The 15,329-nt window shown below is 39.9% G+C and overlaps 1 protein-coding gene across 5 annotated transcripts in view; it reads left to right on the top strand.

Moving 5' to 3' along the window:
* Nucleotides 1-15,329, top strand: part of CEP112 (centrosomal protein 112) — a 462,320-nt gene continuing 446,991 nt past the window's right edge. For 2 of the 5 annotated variants that reach the window (XM_027771159.1, XM_027771160.1), the window contains exons 1-3: nt 342-433; nt 8,060-8,173; nt 13,193-13,383. In XM_027771159.1, coding sequence (XP_027626960.1) covers nt 8,068-8,173; nt 13,193-13,383 — 297 coding nt within the window. In that variant the 5' untranslated portion in view covers nt 342-433; nt 8,060-8,067. Of the gene's footprint in view, nt 100-341; nt 434-8,059; nt 8,174-13,192; nt 13,384-15,329 lie in introns of those variants that run through there. The other 3 variants (XM_027771157.1, XM_027771156.1, XM_027771158.1) reach the window with 3 other exon arrangements.

Below are 15,329 nucleotides of genomic sequence, written 5' to 3'. Positions count from 1 at the left end.
GGGGAGGAGGAGTTGTAAGTGGAGTTCGCCCAGCCGGTGGGACCAGCACTCCGACCCGGGAGGGTGCGGCCGTGGGAGGAAACCGGTGTCCTGGGCAAGGTAGGACCGCGGCCTACCGCCCCCGGGGCCTGCACCGCCGAGGCAGTGACTGCTCCGAACCAGATTCCTCCCAGAACCGGACCTAGCACCAAGGCCCGCGGTGCCCCCGGCCTGCCAGCGTGCTCGGTTTGGAGAAAGCATTGCAGTAACAGTCGCCCTGAACTCAGGCCCACCCGTGCTGGGAGCCACACGGTGTTTCTGAATTTCCATATTTTTTAAAAAGCAAATATGAGCAATTTAAGTCAATAGGAACTACTTTTATTCTGATCACGGTGTGGCTGCTTTTACTGTTCGTCTTATTTGTCAAACGGATGAAAGCTGGACATATTTAAAGGTGAGCGACTGAGATAACAAAGGCAAGTGACAGGCCAGGATCCTTTCCGCCGTGGTCAGGCTGCAGCCAATTGAATACAAGGCCTGCACAGTGTTAAGGCCTGGCTGTCGCTTTCTGTGCGACCCTGGGTCAGTTCCATCACTTTGCTGAGCCTCAGCCTTCTGCTCTGTGACATGGCCGTGGTGGTAGTGCCTGTCGGGTGTGGTGAGCCCTGCTCCACATACACCGCAGTGTGTCTAAAGCACACAGCGTGCCCCTGGCATAGGGCAGGTGCCTGTCAAAACATGCAAATAGGGACACCTGATGCAACGTGCACCTGTCAACCTTTTGGATTCATTGACTTAAGTCAGGTTTTCCCTAATGATCCACAGTGTATTTAGAATATGATTCGATTGAGCAAGATAGATTTTACACAATTTTCAGAAACATGTTTGTTCAGTCTGACAAGGGGTATGCTACCTCCGAAGTGAGCAGTATTTATGTAGCAGTTATGACTCCCCCCACCAGGCCTTGTAATATTTGTGAGTTGCTTATTTCTTGCCAACTCTTGTGGCAGCTAAGTCCCCTGAGAATATATTAGCCCATTTGGTGATTGTCCAGAAAGAACCAGTCTTAAAAAGACAGTGCCAGCGAGTTTCATGAAAGGTAAGATCCAAGTAGAGATTATAGTTAATAAGCAAGAGTCACCCAATTTACTGTTTTTCCCTTACCAAGTAATTTATACAACTAGGAGGCCTATGACTAAGCCTAAGCCAAAGATACAACTTTGCTATTTTCAATTCTAATCATTGCAATATGCTATTCTGATAAATGGTCTAACACTTTGATTAGTTTGGATTAAGATATAATTGGAATGACAAGAATTCCTTGAAGGTTTGAAATGTTAATTTTTTGTTTCCTTTTTTTAAGAGATATTTTTGCTATAGGGCATGTGTTCTCACAGGAGAGACAGACAGAGTGATATACAGCAAGAAATCACCCCCAAGGGGAGATAGCCACACTGCAATCCCTTCTCTTCCATTCTCCTCTCAGGATTTTGGGCACACAGGCACACACACCCGGTGTGAGTTTTAGGCCACTGGGTCCTGTACTTAAACCCTAGTCAGCTATGTGGGACTTCATTGATGTAACCATTATGCAATCTGCTGGTCGCTCATTTTGATTAATTAATTAATTAATTAATTAATTTTTAATGTTTAGTCCAGTATTTCTTGGCATTGTGACAATTTAGATTGTCTTTCTACTTTTTCATTAGATATGGATATTGCTGGCTTACATGTAAATAGCCAAGTGGCCTATAATGGATCTGAGAGTGAGGGATTTCAGAATTTTAATCTGAGCTCTGTGCTTAATATTGTGATTTTGAGTAAGTCATTTAGTGGTGTGTTTTAGTTTCCACTAACATTTCATGCCAGTGCCAAAGGATTTATTGAGAATTAGTGATTATGAGGAATCTGTTTGCTTTAGTGGTAGCTATGGATGCCTTTGGTCAAATGTTCAGTAATGGCAGGATGCAGTCTTTAAGCCTTGGGGGTACCTCTAGGCCAGAGCTATGCTTCAAATGTTGGGTTATAAGTTTCATTTGGTTTGTTCATTCATTTCAGTAGTTGCTTTTCAAGTTTATGATCTAACATCCAGCGGTGGTATCATAGCCTTCTCCAACTAAGTGCATAACTGATAGATCGTATTGTAGGAACATAAAACAAAACCAACTAACCAAACAAACTCTAAACCAACTAATAAGTCAGAAAGCACATTTAAATAAAATTTATTTTAATCAAGTTTTGAATTTGGAAATATATTTCTCCTGTTGTAATTCAGAAGGTAGGTAGCTAGTTCTAGTAAGTGAAATTAGGGGCATACAGTATTCCTATTTTGGAAGACCATTTGGTATTTAGAACAGAACAAAGAAACTATTAGTATGTAGACGTGGAAAGCTAATCCGTTTATTTAGCATTCATTTAGCTGTCACTTCTTCAGTTCCTAAGGTGTACCAGGTAATATGCTAGGTACCTTCTAAAATGTGAAAGTTGAGGCCAGCAGATGCTGGAGTGGTTAAGGCACTTAATTTCCACATGGCCAACTGTGGTTGGAGTCCCAGACTGGGTACTTGAAACTCATGCTGGGCATGTGTGCGTGCATGCCCAAGATCCCCCAGAGACTAATGAAGGAGGAGGGATTGAATTATGGCCATACCTGGGAGTGGAGGGGTAAGTGGGGGGTGGTGTGGTGTGACGAGTTTTCACTTTTTCTCTCTTTGTCTCTTCAGTGAGAAGATGCACCCTTATAGCAAAAATCTCTCTCTAAAGAAAATGAAAAATAATACTGGGACTAGCAGATGGGGTAATGCTTACATTGCCGGACTCCCATGTAGTTGACCGTGGTTTGAGTCCCAGACCCGGTGACTTAAAACTCATACTGGGCATGTGTGCATGCATGCCCAAAATCCTAAGAGGAGACTGGAGGAGAATGGATTGCGGCCTGGCCATCCCCACCCGGGGGATGATTTCTTGCTTTCTGTCTTCCTGTCTGTCTCTCTGTCAAGCACATGCACTCTATAGCAAAAGTCTCTCTCTTTAAAATAAAAAAAGGAAAAAAAATACATTGTCCCTGTCATCCAGAAGCATCTCCGAGATGGTAGAAGATGTGTAAATATTACACAGATACGTAAAAAAGCAAATAACGTCATGGTAAATGCTGTCGTACAGATGAGAATACACTGAGAACAGCACTGACTAGTCCAGGGTAAGCAGCGCCAGCTTTACTCAGAAGGTGACATTTGTGCTGCATTTACCTGACTCCACGCAGAGGAAACAGCCTATGAGAAAAGTATGGGATCAGATAATGGAAGTGCTTCAAGAATGGGGAAGTGTTCATTGTGGCAAGAATGAAGTGGTCGCTGGTACATTGGTGTAGTTAGGCAAATGTGTGTGTGTTTGCACATGTGTGCGTACACATATGTGTGATAAGAGAGAGTAGGCCTTAATACAAAAACCCTTGAATACCTATTTTGGGTTTAACTAGTGTCCTGTTGTAGTGGGCAGTTAGGAGAGATTTTTAAACAGAATAACACAGTTAGCTTTGTAATTAGGAAACTCATTCTGGTACCAATGAGGAAATTGGATCCAAGGGGGGAGCACCCGACCTATGGTGCTATTACAGCAGTGCAGGGAAGGGACGGGCAGGTCTTTATCTGAGATAGTGGCAGTGACTACAGAGGAGCAGGCAGCTTGAGACTGCTGAGTATTTGTTGCTACTCTTAAGTTTATGGGACTTAGACCATGGGAACTTGAAACTGCTGCTTGGGAGATGAAGTTTGAGGGTGCTTCACAAAGTTTTTGGAAAATGGGTTTAAATACAAGTTTATTTTGGTACAAACATTTTGAAATCTATGCATAGTTTTTTTATGATGTGCTTTTCCACAAGCTTTTCGAAGGTGCTCCCCCCCTGTCCCCAGATGCTGATGCCATTGAGCAGAGTTCAACATAGGTAGAATAGATTTATGGAGAAAAATACTTTTTCGGACATATAAACCTAGGTGACAAACAGGACATTAGTGAATGGGCCTAGGAGGCTGTTGTGTGTAGGCATCTGGAGTTGCAACAAAAGACTGGAGTTAGAAAATTTAAGGATGGTCGGGACCAGCAGATACCTAACAGTTATATCGCTAGACTCCCACGTAGTTAACCATGGTTCGAGTCACAGATCCAGCAGCTTAAAACTCATGATGGGCACCTGTGCATGTGTGCCCAAGATCCCAAGAGGAGAATGGAGGAGAAGTGATTGTGGTGTGACCATCCCCCCTCCAGGAGTGATTTCTTGCTTTCTGTCTCTCTGGCAAGCACATGAGCACTATAGCAAAAATCGCTCTCTCAAACGCTCTCAAAAAAAAAAAAAAAGAAAGAAAGAAAGAAAGAAAAAGAAAACTTAGGGTTGGGACTGTCTCTATGGTGCAGTGGTGATGCACTACTTGAGTGAAGCCAGATCCCACAGGCAACTGCAGTTCAAATCCCCAGCAGCCTAGTAAGCCTGAAATATGCTGGGTATGTGTGAGAGAGCCCAGGATCCATTGGGATCAAATGGATCAGCCTGACCACACCCTGTGGAGGTTGCTTCTCTTGCTCTCTCTCTTGCATGTGCTTGCAGGTCCTCTGTCACGAATACAAAAATATAAATAAGGAAGAGGGGCCAGCAGATGGCATAGTGGTTACATCGCTAGACGCCCACATGGCCGACCATGGTTTAAATCATGGTGGCTTGAAACTCATGGCAGGGGGGTTTGCATATGTGCCCAGGATCCCAGGAGGAGAATGGAGAAGAAGGGATGGGGGTGTGACCATTCCCCTGGGGGCAGAGGGAGGTGATTTCTCATTTTTCTCTCACTGTCTCTGTCTCTCTCTCTCCTCTGGCAAGCACATGTGACCTAAGGCAAAAACCTCTTAAAAAATTTAAAAAACTTAAGAGTGACTGACATGAGAATCATTCTCTCAATTATGGTACTGAATGGGATAACCAGAGGAGAGCGTGGAGAGTCAGATTAAAAAGAGACTGAGGAGAGAGCGCTGGGGAATCCTCATTTAATGCTGGGGAGAGAAGCAAAAGCCATTGAGAGTCTGACAAGGAATGATTGAGAGGCAATAGGGAACCTAGGAGTGAATGGAACTGAAGCCACCAAAGTCAGACACGAGTATCTAGAAGCAGGAAGTTGTCGAAAGTATGAGATGCAGTGGAGAGGTCAGATAGGATATGAACTGAAGATAGCGCTTGGCATTGGCATTGGTGAGCTTTGAAAGAAGATTTTTTGGTAGCCTGGTGGAGACAGAAGAGAGATTTCACAGGAGGTGAGGGCAGAATGGAAGTTGATGAAGTGAAGACAGCCAGAGTGGACTCTGAATGAAATGCTAGGGTGAGAACTGCCATGGGAGTGGCAGGAACCAGTGGGGATGGACAATTAGACATCATGAAGAAGTAACTGGTAGATGATATGCCGTGGTCCAGCCTGGGGGTAGGTGGCGGGGGGTGGGTAGGTGGGTGTTGACTTGTTGGCAGCGAAGGAAAGGAAGACAAAAGCCTCGTGCCTTTTCATGCACGTCCTGAGTCGGACACTCCTCAGAGATCGCTCTCTGTAGAGTGCCAACTGCTAGGAATCATCGTGCCTTTTTATTGAAAATGTAATACATGCAAGTAAATGGGTGAGGGGCTACGTGTTCTAATTGTCAATTTATAAAGTTTTAACAATAGAAACCATTCAGGGTTTGATTAAGGGCAGGTCTATTAATCATCGATATAGTTCAACAATTGTTTGACCGATGAAAGCAGGTTCCTGGTAACTTCAAGCAGTGCAGTTTCAGGAAACAATTCCAGCAAGCAGAGTTAACTATCAACCGATGTTCAGCAGCAGCCGTCTTATGATTACTAAAAGAAAATCTGAAGCATAGATATTAGTTCTTATGGATTTTCATAAAGAATGATACTAATATAATTCTATAGGGATTTAAAACTTAAGGAATCCTAATACATTTACCTATCCTGAAGGGGTGAAGCTATTATTCACTTGGTGAGGGCGGGGATACAGCCTTTTCAACTGGCGGTGAAGTGACTAATAAGTTAATGAAAAACTTTAAAATGGGTTTATGGTGTTGTGGATACACTTGTGTAGCCTATGGCACCACTGTTATGTATTTTGTTAGAACATTAGTTACCATGGGACGAGAGTGTCCTGGGCCAGTTTTGGCCTAGTCCTATTATATGTGAAAAGGTTATTTATATTAAATGTGTCTTGAAGGGCCTTCCAAAGGTCAAGATGATTTCTGCCTAGATAGAACTTCAACACACCCTCCATTATGATCGCAGGAAGAAGCATTGTAATTAACAGTCGGTGGTCAGGGTAAAGGGGTGCGGTCGGGGGACTTTTTGGGAAATCTTACCACACACTCAAGATGTATGAGGGAGCTATGTAATTCTTTTATAGTAGTAAATCAGGGAGTCAGAGGGAGGGTCACTTCCCAGCAAGGCTATCGCCGTTTCCGGAGCATATTGACCCAAGCTTTTGCTCATAGGTCGGGGAGTGTACAGCAGCGCCCTTGGCAACGTGCTGAACCAACCAAAATTTTGCTCAAAGGTTGGGGGGGGCTCAGACAGATCCTGGAGCCCCGCCGGGTCGGACTCCTCCAATGATAGGTAGAGAATAAATGAGATGGTGGATACTATGAAAGATATTAGAAGCTGATTTAGCAAAGAGAAGCCAGTCTTGTAGAATGATAACTTATGAGGCAGAGCAAAGCTTTCCTCCAAATATGTAATTTGTAAGTTGAATACATGACAAATGGGCACTATACATAATATAAAGGTGGTCTTCATTCCTACACACACAGTTCACAATTTAGAGGAATGTGTAGAGTGTGGATATATTTTTAACTTAAGAAATTTTGTCAAAACCTATGTTTTAGATTTTTGGGAGATACCCCCTTTATATTGTATTTTTCTTCCTAATTAGGAAGGGATATGAAAACCAATATTTCCATTTTAATTTTAATCCTAACCTTACCTTTTGTGGAATGTCAAAGGAATTAGATAACATACAGTCTTTTGAGAATAGTTTCTATCACTCAGTGCATTTGAAGTTTACCCATGCTGTTGTGTATGTATCAACAATTAATTCCTTTCTGTTGCTGAGTATTATGTTATTGTGTGGCTATATCTCAGTTCATTTGTCCATTTCCTAGTTGAAGTACATTTGAATTGTTTCCAGTGTTTGGTGATAAAAAAAAAAAAAAGCTCCTCGGGACCACCAGCAGTTGGCGTAATGGCTATGTCGTGGTTTGAGTCCTGGACCCAGTGGCTTAAACTCATGCTGGGCATGTGTGTGTGCATGCCCAAGATGCCAAGAGATTGGAGGAGAAGGGACTACGGCATGGCCATCCCCCCTGGGGGTGATTTCTCGCTTTCCATCTCTGTCTGTCTCTGTCTTTCTGGTGAGCACATGCGCCCTACTGCAAAAACCTCTCCAAAAAAATAAAAAAACCTCCTTTAAAAATCTCATTAGACTTTTTCTATAAAAATGAATTTTTCATTTCACTTAGGTTAATAAATACTTGAAAGTAAGATTTCTGGGTCCAGTGGAGAATGTATGTTTAACTTTGTAAGAAACTGCCGGTTTCCCAGAGTGGCTGTACCATTTTGCATTCCTACCAGCAATGCATGAAGGCTCCCACTGTTGCGCATCCTCATCAGCACTTGGTGTTTGTGTTGGTCGATTTCTGGACTCTCGAGCTTGTTCTATTGACCTATATAACTATCCTTTCATCAAACCACTTGTCTTGACTACTGTAGCTTTATAATGCACCTTAAAATCTAATCATGTGAGTCCTCCAACTTTGTCCTTTTTCAAAATTGTTTTGGTTTCTCTAGTTTCCTTACCTTCCCATATAAATTTTAGAATCTGTGTGTCAGCATCTACAAGCCATATGGTCAGATTTTTACTGGAATTGTATTAAATCTGTAGGTCATTTTGGGGTGAATTGATACTTAATTCTAATGAGTTTTCTTTGATCTCTTTCATCAGAGTTTTGTATATTTTTTTCAGCATAAAACATCCTTAATATTTCAAATATAAATCTTTTTCAGATTAGATTATGGAACTGGGAACTGAAGAAGAAAAATGGGAGAAACTGGATGCAGAATTTGACCACTTTGTGGTAGATATGAAGCCCTTTGTTCTAAAATTACCCAATAGGTCAGGTAAGATTATGTTTCACAATTATCTTCTTATTAATTTTTTCTTTATATTATATAGATGAACCAGTGTACTGTCAAAATGGATAGAAAGCTGAATTCCTTTAGTTACATCCTTTTTTTTTTTCTGTTAGAAGATGTGTGTGCTCCTCAGAGAGACAGAGGAAGAGAAGAAAGCATCCCCCATGGGGCATGATCTCGCTATAATCCCTTCTCCTCCATCTTTTCCTCCTTTTGGGATTTTGGGCCTGTGCTCGTATATACCCAACATGTTTTTCAAGATGCTGGGTCCAGGAGAAAGACAGTGTGGTTGGCATGCGAGATCTGGTTGTCTTCATTATGAGACCATGGAGCCATTCCCTTCAGTTACGATTTTCACCATTGGCATAGTGCATAGTGTCATTTACGTTGAACTGTCCAAGGATAAATAGAAATTTCGTGATAGTGTTCTATATTTGTATTTTGTACTTGCTGGTTGACTGAATAAAAACAAGTATGAATGTATTTTTGTTGCTATTTTGTTTTTCAATTCCTGACGTTTTTCCCTCCTTTTTAAAGAGAGAGTTTTGCCATAGGACATGTGCACTTGCCAAAATGACAGAGAGAGAGAGAGAGAGAGAGAGCAAGAAATCATCCACCCAGTAGGATGGCCACGCTACAGTCTCTTCTCCATTCTCCTCCTGGGATCTTCGGCATGCACACACACGTGTGTAGTGTCCGTTTGAAGCCACCAGGTCTGGGACTTGAACTGCAGTCAGCCATGTGGGATTCTAGAAACATAACCGCTACACCATTTTTTAAATTATGGAATGACAGTCTTTGTCTTAAGTTAGAGAATTCTCACATATTTTAAGGTATCAGAGAGCAATTGGAGAGGATTTTGGGAACCAGGAAAATTCTCTAAGTCACTGAAGGCTATAAAGGTAAATCTGATTTGCTAGTTTTTGGGTGGAGGGTTTGGAGTGGGATGAAGAAACTATTGCTTTTGACTTTTTCAAGTTCTTTACTTCCTTGAGATGTCTGAGTAGACTCTATATCCAAAGTAAGGAAACTTTTCAGTATTAGATATTCCAGGGAGCTATCTCTCTGGCGAGCACATGCATCCAATGACAAAAACCTTTTAAAAAATTTCAAATTATAAATGGATTTCAGGTCAAATTATCCACAAGTTTTATATATATATTTTTTTATTTTTTGGGGGATTAAGAAAGGATTGCAGTGTGACCATGCCCCACTGTGGATGCTTTCTCCCCTTCTCCCTCTTCTTCTCTGTGTCTCTCTGTTTCTCTCTCTATTTCTGTTTCTTTCTCTGGCAAGTGAATGGCTCCTCTGATAATACAAAAATGTTTACATATTCCTGTAGCTAGGTTTTACTTTTTAATAATAGTTTTCCCCATCATTTTAAAGAGGATGAGTTATACTATATTGTGACCATTAGAATATTATATACATTTCAGTTCACTATAGGAAATGTGGAAAATGCATCATTTGATAAATGATAAATTTGATAAATAACTTAAGGTTATCAGTTTTACTTTTATATTTTGTTTTTTGTACAAAGTATGCCCAGTATTTCATAAAGTTTGTTTTATAATTACATAATTTCCAAAGCAAAAATTACAAATAAGAGAGCCATATCTCTCATATTTGTAGTAATATTTGCAAAGTAGTAAATTAATTTTATTGATTATTATAGATAAAATAGAAAATGAATATGACCATTATAAACTAAGAGATTAGAGCAGACTTAGGATTTGTGTTAGATATATAATACTCAAATTGAGTTAGACTGATTAAAAAAATTCCAGAATAGTTTTCATGAGATCTAAAATAGCCCTATGTCATGGCAAGGTAGTATAGTCAACGTTGTACAGGGGGCCTTCAAAAAGTTCATAAAAAAATGGAATTAAAGTACAGGTTTATTTTGGTACAAAACAATTTTGCATACAATTTTCATAGTATGCATTTTCCATCAACTTTTTTTTTTGTCCTTTTTTTTTTTTTGGAGAGATTTTCACTGTAGGGCGCGTGCGCTCGCCAGACAGACAGAGAGAGACATAGAGACAGAAAGCAAGAAATCACCCCCCAGGGGGGATGGTCACGCCACAATCCCTTCTCCTCCATTCTCCTCTCGGGATCTTGGGCACGCATGCACACGCGCCCGGCGTGAGTTTTAAGCCACCGGGTCCGGGACGTGAACCGCGGTCGACTACGTGGGAGTCCAGCGACATAGCCATTACGCTAACTGCTGGTTCCCTCCATCAACTTTTTGAAACCCCTTCCTACCTGGGATCTTCAAAAGTTCAAATGAAAATAAAATTAAAGGATAGGGAAAAAAGTATAAACTTTATTTCTCAACATAAGTTCTATCATAATCAAGACAGTTTTGTAAGCTGTAGAACCAGCAATTTATGTAGTCCATCCTGAAGAACTGAGGGTCCTGGGAATTTAACCCCATCGATGAGGTCTTTTTTACATTAGTAACTAAAGAAAAAAATAGGTAAACTTTTTTTTTTTTTTTCAAGAGAGATTTCTTTGCTATAGGGTGCATGTACTCGACGGAGGGCTAGAGTGATAGAGAGACAGAAAGCGAGAAATCGGCCCCCTGGGGAGGTAGCCTTGCCATAGTCCCTTCTCCATTTCCCTTTCAGAATCTTGGGCACACATGCATATGCACTCAGCATGAGTATAAGCCACCAGGTTTGGGACTTGAATTGTGGCAGACAACATGGGAGTCCAGCGACATAATCATTATGCTATTGACTGTTCCCCCCTCCCCTCCCTCAAAAAAGGGAGAACTTTAAAGATACTTAAGATTAGGAAACAAAGAGAAGATAGCAGAAGCCAAATCAGTACTGTGAAGTCAATGGCCAATGATTTCCCATTGAAACTCTTGCAAAATTGCTTGTTTGATGAGAGGAATGAGCAGGAGCTTTGTTGAGGAAGAGAGGACTCTGGTGAAACTCTTGGGTATTTTTTTGCTAAAGCTTTGGCTAATTTTCTCCAAATACTCTCATAAGCAGATGGTACCATTTTTTTTTTGGCTCTCCAACAAGTCCACAAGCTTTTTTGAGTAACCCCCAAAACTGTTACCATGTCTTTACTCTTGACCAGTCCACTTTTGTTTTGATTGGCCTACTTCCACCTCTTGGTAGACATTGCTTTGATTGTGCTTTACTTCAGGATAATACTGGCTAATCTATGTTTCATTTCCCATTAGAATTCTTTGAAGAAATGCTGCAGAACCTCAATCTCATGTGTTTAAAATTTCTATCGAAAGGTCTGCTCTTGTCTGCAAGTGATTGTGGCATGATAATTTTTGCATCTATTTCTCTGCTTTAATTTTTCAGTTAGAGTTTTGTAAACTAAACCAGTTCAGATGTCTATGGTGTTGGTTATTGTTTCTGCTGTTAATCATCAGTCCTCTTCAATAAGCGGATGAATAAAGTTAACTCTTTCTTTGCAAATTGATGTGGATGGTGTGCTTCTGAGGGCATTATCTTCAATCTTATCCCTTTGTAGGCCAACTTACTCTTTTATAAACTCCTGATATCTTTGGGGTATTGTCCCTATTAACTTTTTGCAACACATTAATAATTAAATCTTCCTTCCACAAAAGATTCCTAAATTTGATGTTCTTGCTTTGATTTTTGGCAGAATTTATATTGCTCTGTAGGGAATCTTTAAAACGATGTATTATGTTTCCTAGTACCTCTAACTAGACCTTTTGCAGACATTAGAGCAAATAAGTATGAGTTTATTTTGCTGCAAACAAACTTGAATCCCATGCATTGTTTGGTCATAGTATGCATTTTCCACAAACTTTTTGAAGACCTTACATATGTAGATTAAACTGTGCCGTATTTTTTTAGGTAATTAAAGATGTTAACATTTATTTAATTTTATTTATTATTATTATTTTATTTGCTATAGGGCACATGCTCTCATTAGAGAAAGACAGAGAGAGAGAGGGAAAGTGAGAAAGCAAGCAGACAGGTCCGAGACTCAATCCAGAGTTAGCCATATGGGAGTCTGGAATCCTAACCACCCTGTTACCTGTTGAGCCTAGGTAGATTTTTTTCTTTTTTTTTACAAAAATAATTATTTTATGTAATTACTTGTAGATAACTCTCAAGTCTTTTTACAGATGACAAATCAGCTACAAATTTCTAGAAATTACTGGCTTTAATAAAATATTTGCGATTTAATTTTAAAGTAATTAAAGATGTCTAGATAGGGCCACCTGGTGATGTGGTGGTTAAGGCAGCTGGATCTCACATGGCCTACTGCATGGATTTAGGACTTGAACGGCTTGAAAAACACACCAAAAGTGTGTGTGTGCATACCTGTATTTTGAAAGGAGAAATGGCAGAGGAAAGATTGCTGTGCCTGTCCCCTTGGAGGGTGCTTTCCTTACTTTCCCTCTTTCCTTCTCTCTGTCTCTCTCTGGCAAGCACACATATCCTCTGGCAAATTTTAAAAAATGCTTAGATAAATCCGAGTGCAATTGCTCTATTTCTAGTTTTGTATACAATTAGAATCACAGAAACATTTTTCAATATATCTAAAATTACTTTAGAGTTGTAAAATTATAGCAAAATTCCATCTCAGAAATTTATTTTATAGTAATTAAGATATTTTATTTTTGTGAAAACATTTATTCACATTTTTCTTGTCCAATCATGAATTAACTCATGAAGTTTAATTCTTGACTGGGAATCAGCATACCGTCACACTGGGCCAACTTCAAACCACAAACTTTTTGCAAAGTTTTATTGGAACATAGCTATGCCATTTGTTTACATATGGCCCGTGATGCTTTCATGCTGTAGGGGCAGAGTCCAGTAGCGTGCCAGAGATCATATGGCTGCAAAGCCTGGTGTTTACTATCTGGGTCTTTCCAGAAGAAGGTTGTCGCCGATCCCTGTTCTAGACTAAAGCAGACCCTATTTTATACGTCTTTGTAGTTGAGTATTTTATATTTCCTGAAAAATTGAGTTTCTAATAGATCTCATGTATTTTTAGAACGGCAAAGGTGTGCTCTTTGGATTAGAAAACTGTGTGAGCCTTCAGGAACAGGTACAGGAATAACAGGCAGGAAGAATCGGAACCTGTATGCAAAACTATTATTACACATGCTTAAGCGAGGAGTACTCGAAGGACCTTTTACGCACCGACCTGAACCAGGGACACTAAAAATTTTACCTTCATACATGGTAGGTATCATCAACCAAAAGATGTATTGGTTTCATAAAAAAAATAAATAAAAAAAAAATGTGAGTGTCAATTGATCTATCCTTTTGAGTGTGGAAACACTGTTAAGTCATATATGGTAGGTAATCCCTGATATATTTTTTCCACCTTTGATTAAAAATTAGCTTATAAGGAGAATATCCTTATTGATTCAATTATTCGCCAGTATTCTATAAGATTTCTAAAAAAGTGGCAGTGAGTTTTTTTTAAAGAGTTATTTAATTTATTTATCATCATTATTATTTTTTAATTTGCTATAGGGCATGTGTGAGCTATAGGGCAGAGGGACAGAGAGAGAGAGAGAGAGAGAGAGAGAGAGAGAGAGAGTAAGCTGCCAGGTCCAGGACTCAAACCATAGTTGGCCATGAAGGAGTCTAGCACCCTCAACCACCATGCCACCTGCTGGCTCTGAAAGTGAGTTTTTTATATTGAGCTTTAATTTCCTAATTTCTGCTCAATGGTAATAGTAATTACATTTTATGTATTTCAGTAGAGTCTAATTTATTAAACTCATATACATTATGTTAAAATTCATAAAAGGTTTGTTTGAATGACTGCTTAAAGTTTCTTATTACTCTTCTTGTTACTCTAATAAAATGACAGTAGTGAGTTGGAATTTAAAAGTGGCTTTTTAGGGACCAGCATATGGCATAATGGTTACATTGCTAGATTCCTATGTAGTCCCCCATGGTTCAAGTCCTAGACCTGGCCACTTAAAACTCATGCCAGGCATGTGTGTTTGAGTACGCAAAATGCTGAGAGGTGAGTGGAGGAGACAGGATTACAACATGGCCATCCCCACCTCGGGGGGGTGATTTCTTGCTTTTTGTCTCTCTCTCTCTGGCGAGGAACCTATGGCAAAAACAAAACAAAACAAAACAAAAACAAAAATAAAAACAAAAAACAAAACAAGCCCCCCCCCCCAAATAAAAACAAAATCCTCAAACTCTCTAAAATAATAAGTGATTTTCTAGGTAGCATGGTGGTTAAAGTATTGGATCCCACATGGCTGACTGTGTGGTTTGAATCCCAGACCTGGCAGCTTAAAAAACAAGCTAGACATGTGTGCATGATTATGGCATGGCCATCCACCCTGGGGATGTGTGTGTGTGATTCTCCCTTTCTCTCTCTTTGTATCTCTCTGGTGAGTGCACATGGTCTGTAGTCAAAAAAAAAAAAAAAAGTGGTTTTCTATAGTTATTTAATTTCATTATCAGAATCACTTTTGTTACAATGGCAGGCATCATTATAATAGTTGGAGAATCTGACTGGAGTACTAGGTATTGGAAGTTGCTATTAGGAAATATATGTATTTTTTAAAGTGAACTGGAAAGTTTTTGTGTAATGTATTTAATGTTTTTCTCTATTTTATCAGTTTAATGAAAGCAAAATTCAGTCAAGTGGTATGCTGCACACTGTTCTTACTTGTGGCACAGTGCCAGAAGTTTTACTGCTGTTACCAGTGATGTTAGAGCCCTAATCTGCTACAGTTTAGTTGTATTTGGAATAATAGGTACTTGCCTTGATATTTGATTAGGCTTTGGAATGACTGTCTCATTTAAAAAGAAACTGCTGTACATGTCTGATCTGGAATAGTCACACGTCATTTCCTCCTTAGAGAATAGCCTTGCAGGTTTTCTGTGTAGGATTGGGAGAATTGTTCTTTTTCTTTAGAATTATGTATTTGTGTTTGTTTTTATTATTATTATTGTTATCATTATTATTTTTTAATTTGACCAGAGAGAGAGGGGGAAAGTGAGAAAGCAAGCCTCCAGGTCCAGAAATTGAACTGTGGTTGGCCTTGTGGGAGTCCAGAGCTCCAACCACTATACCACCTGTTGGCCCAGGGAGAATTGTTTTAAAAGTATCCAGTCAGTGCAGTTTTCTTCAGAACTGTGTCATGAAACTT

Source organism: Tupaia chinensis, unplaced genomic scaffold (assembly GCF_000334495.1).
Source record: "Tupaia chinensis unplaced genomic scaffold, TupChi_1.0 Scaffold000187_1, whole genome shotgun sequence".
Lineage (NCBI taxonomy): Eukaryota > Metazoa > Chordata > Mammalia > Scandentia > Tupaiidae > Tupaia > Tupaia belangeri.
Note: the sequence above shows the minus strand (reverse complement) of the source record. Positions and strands in the feature narration are given on the sequence as shown.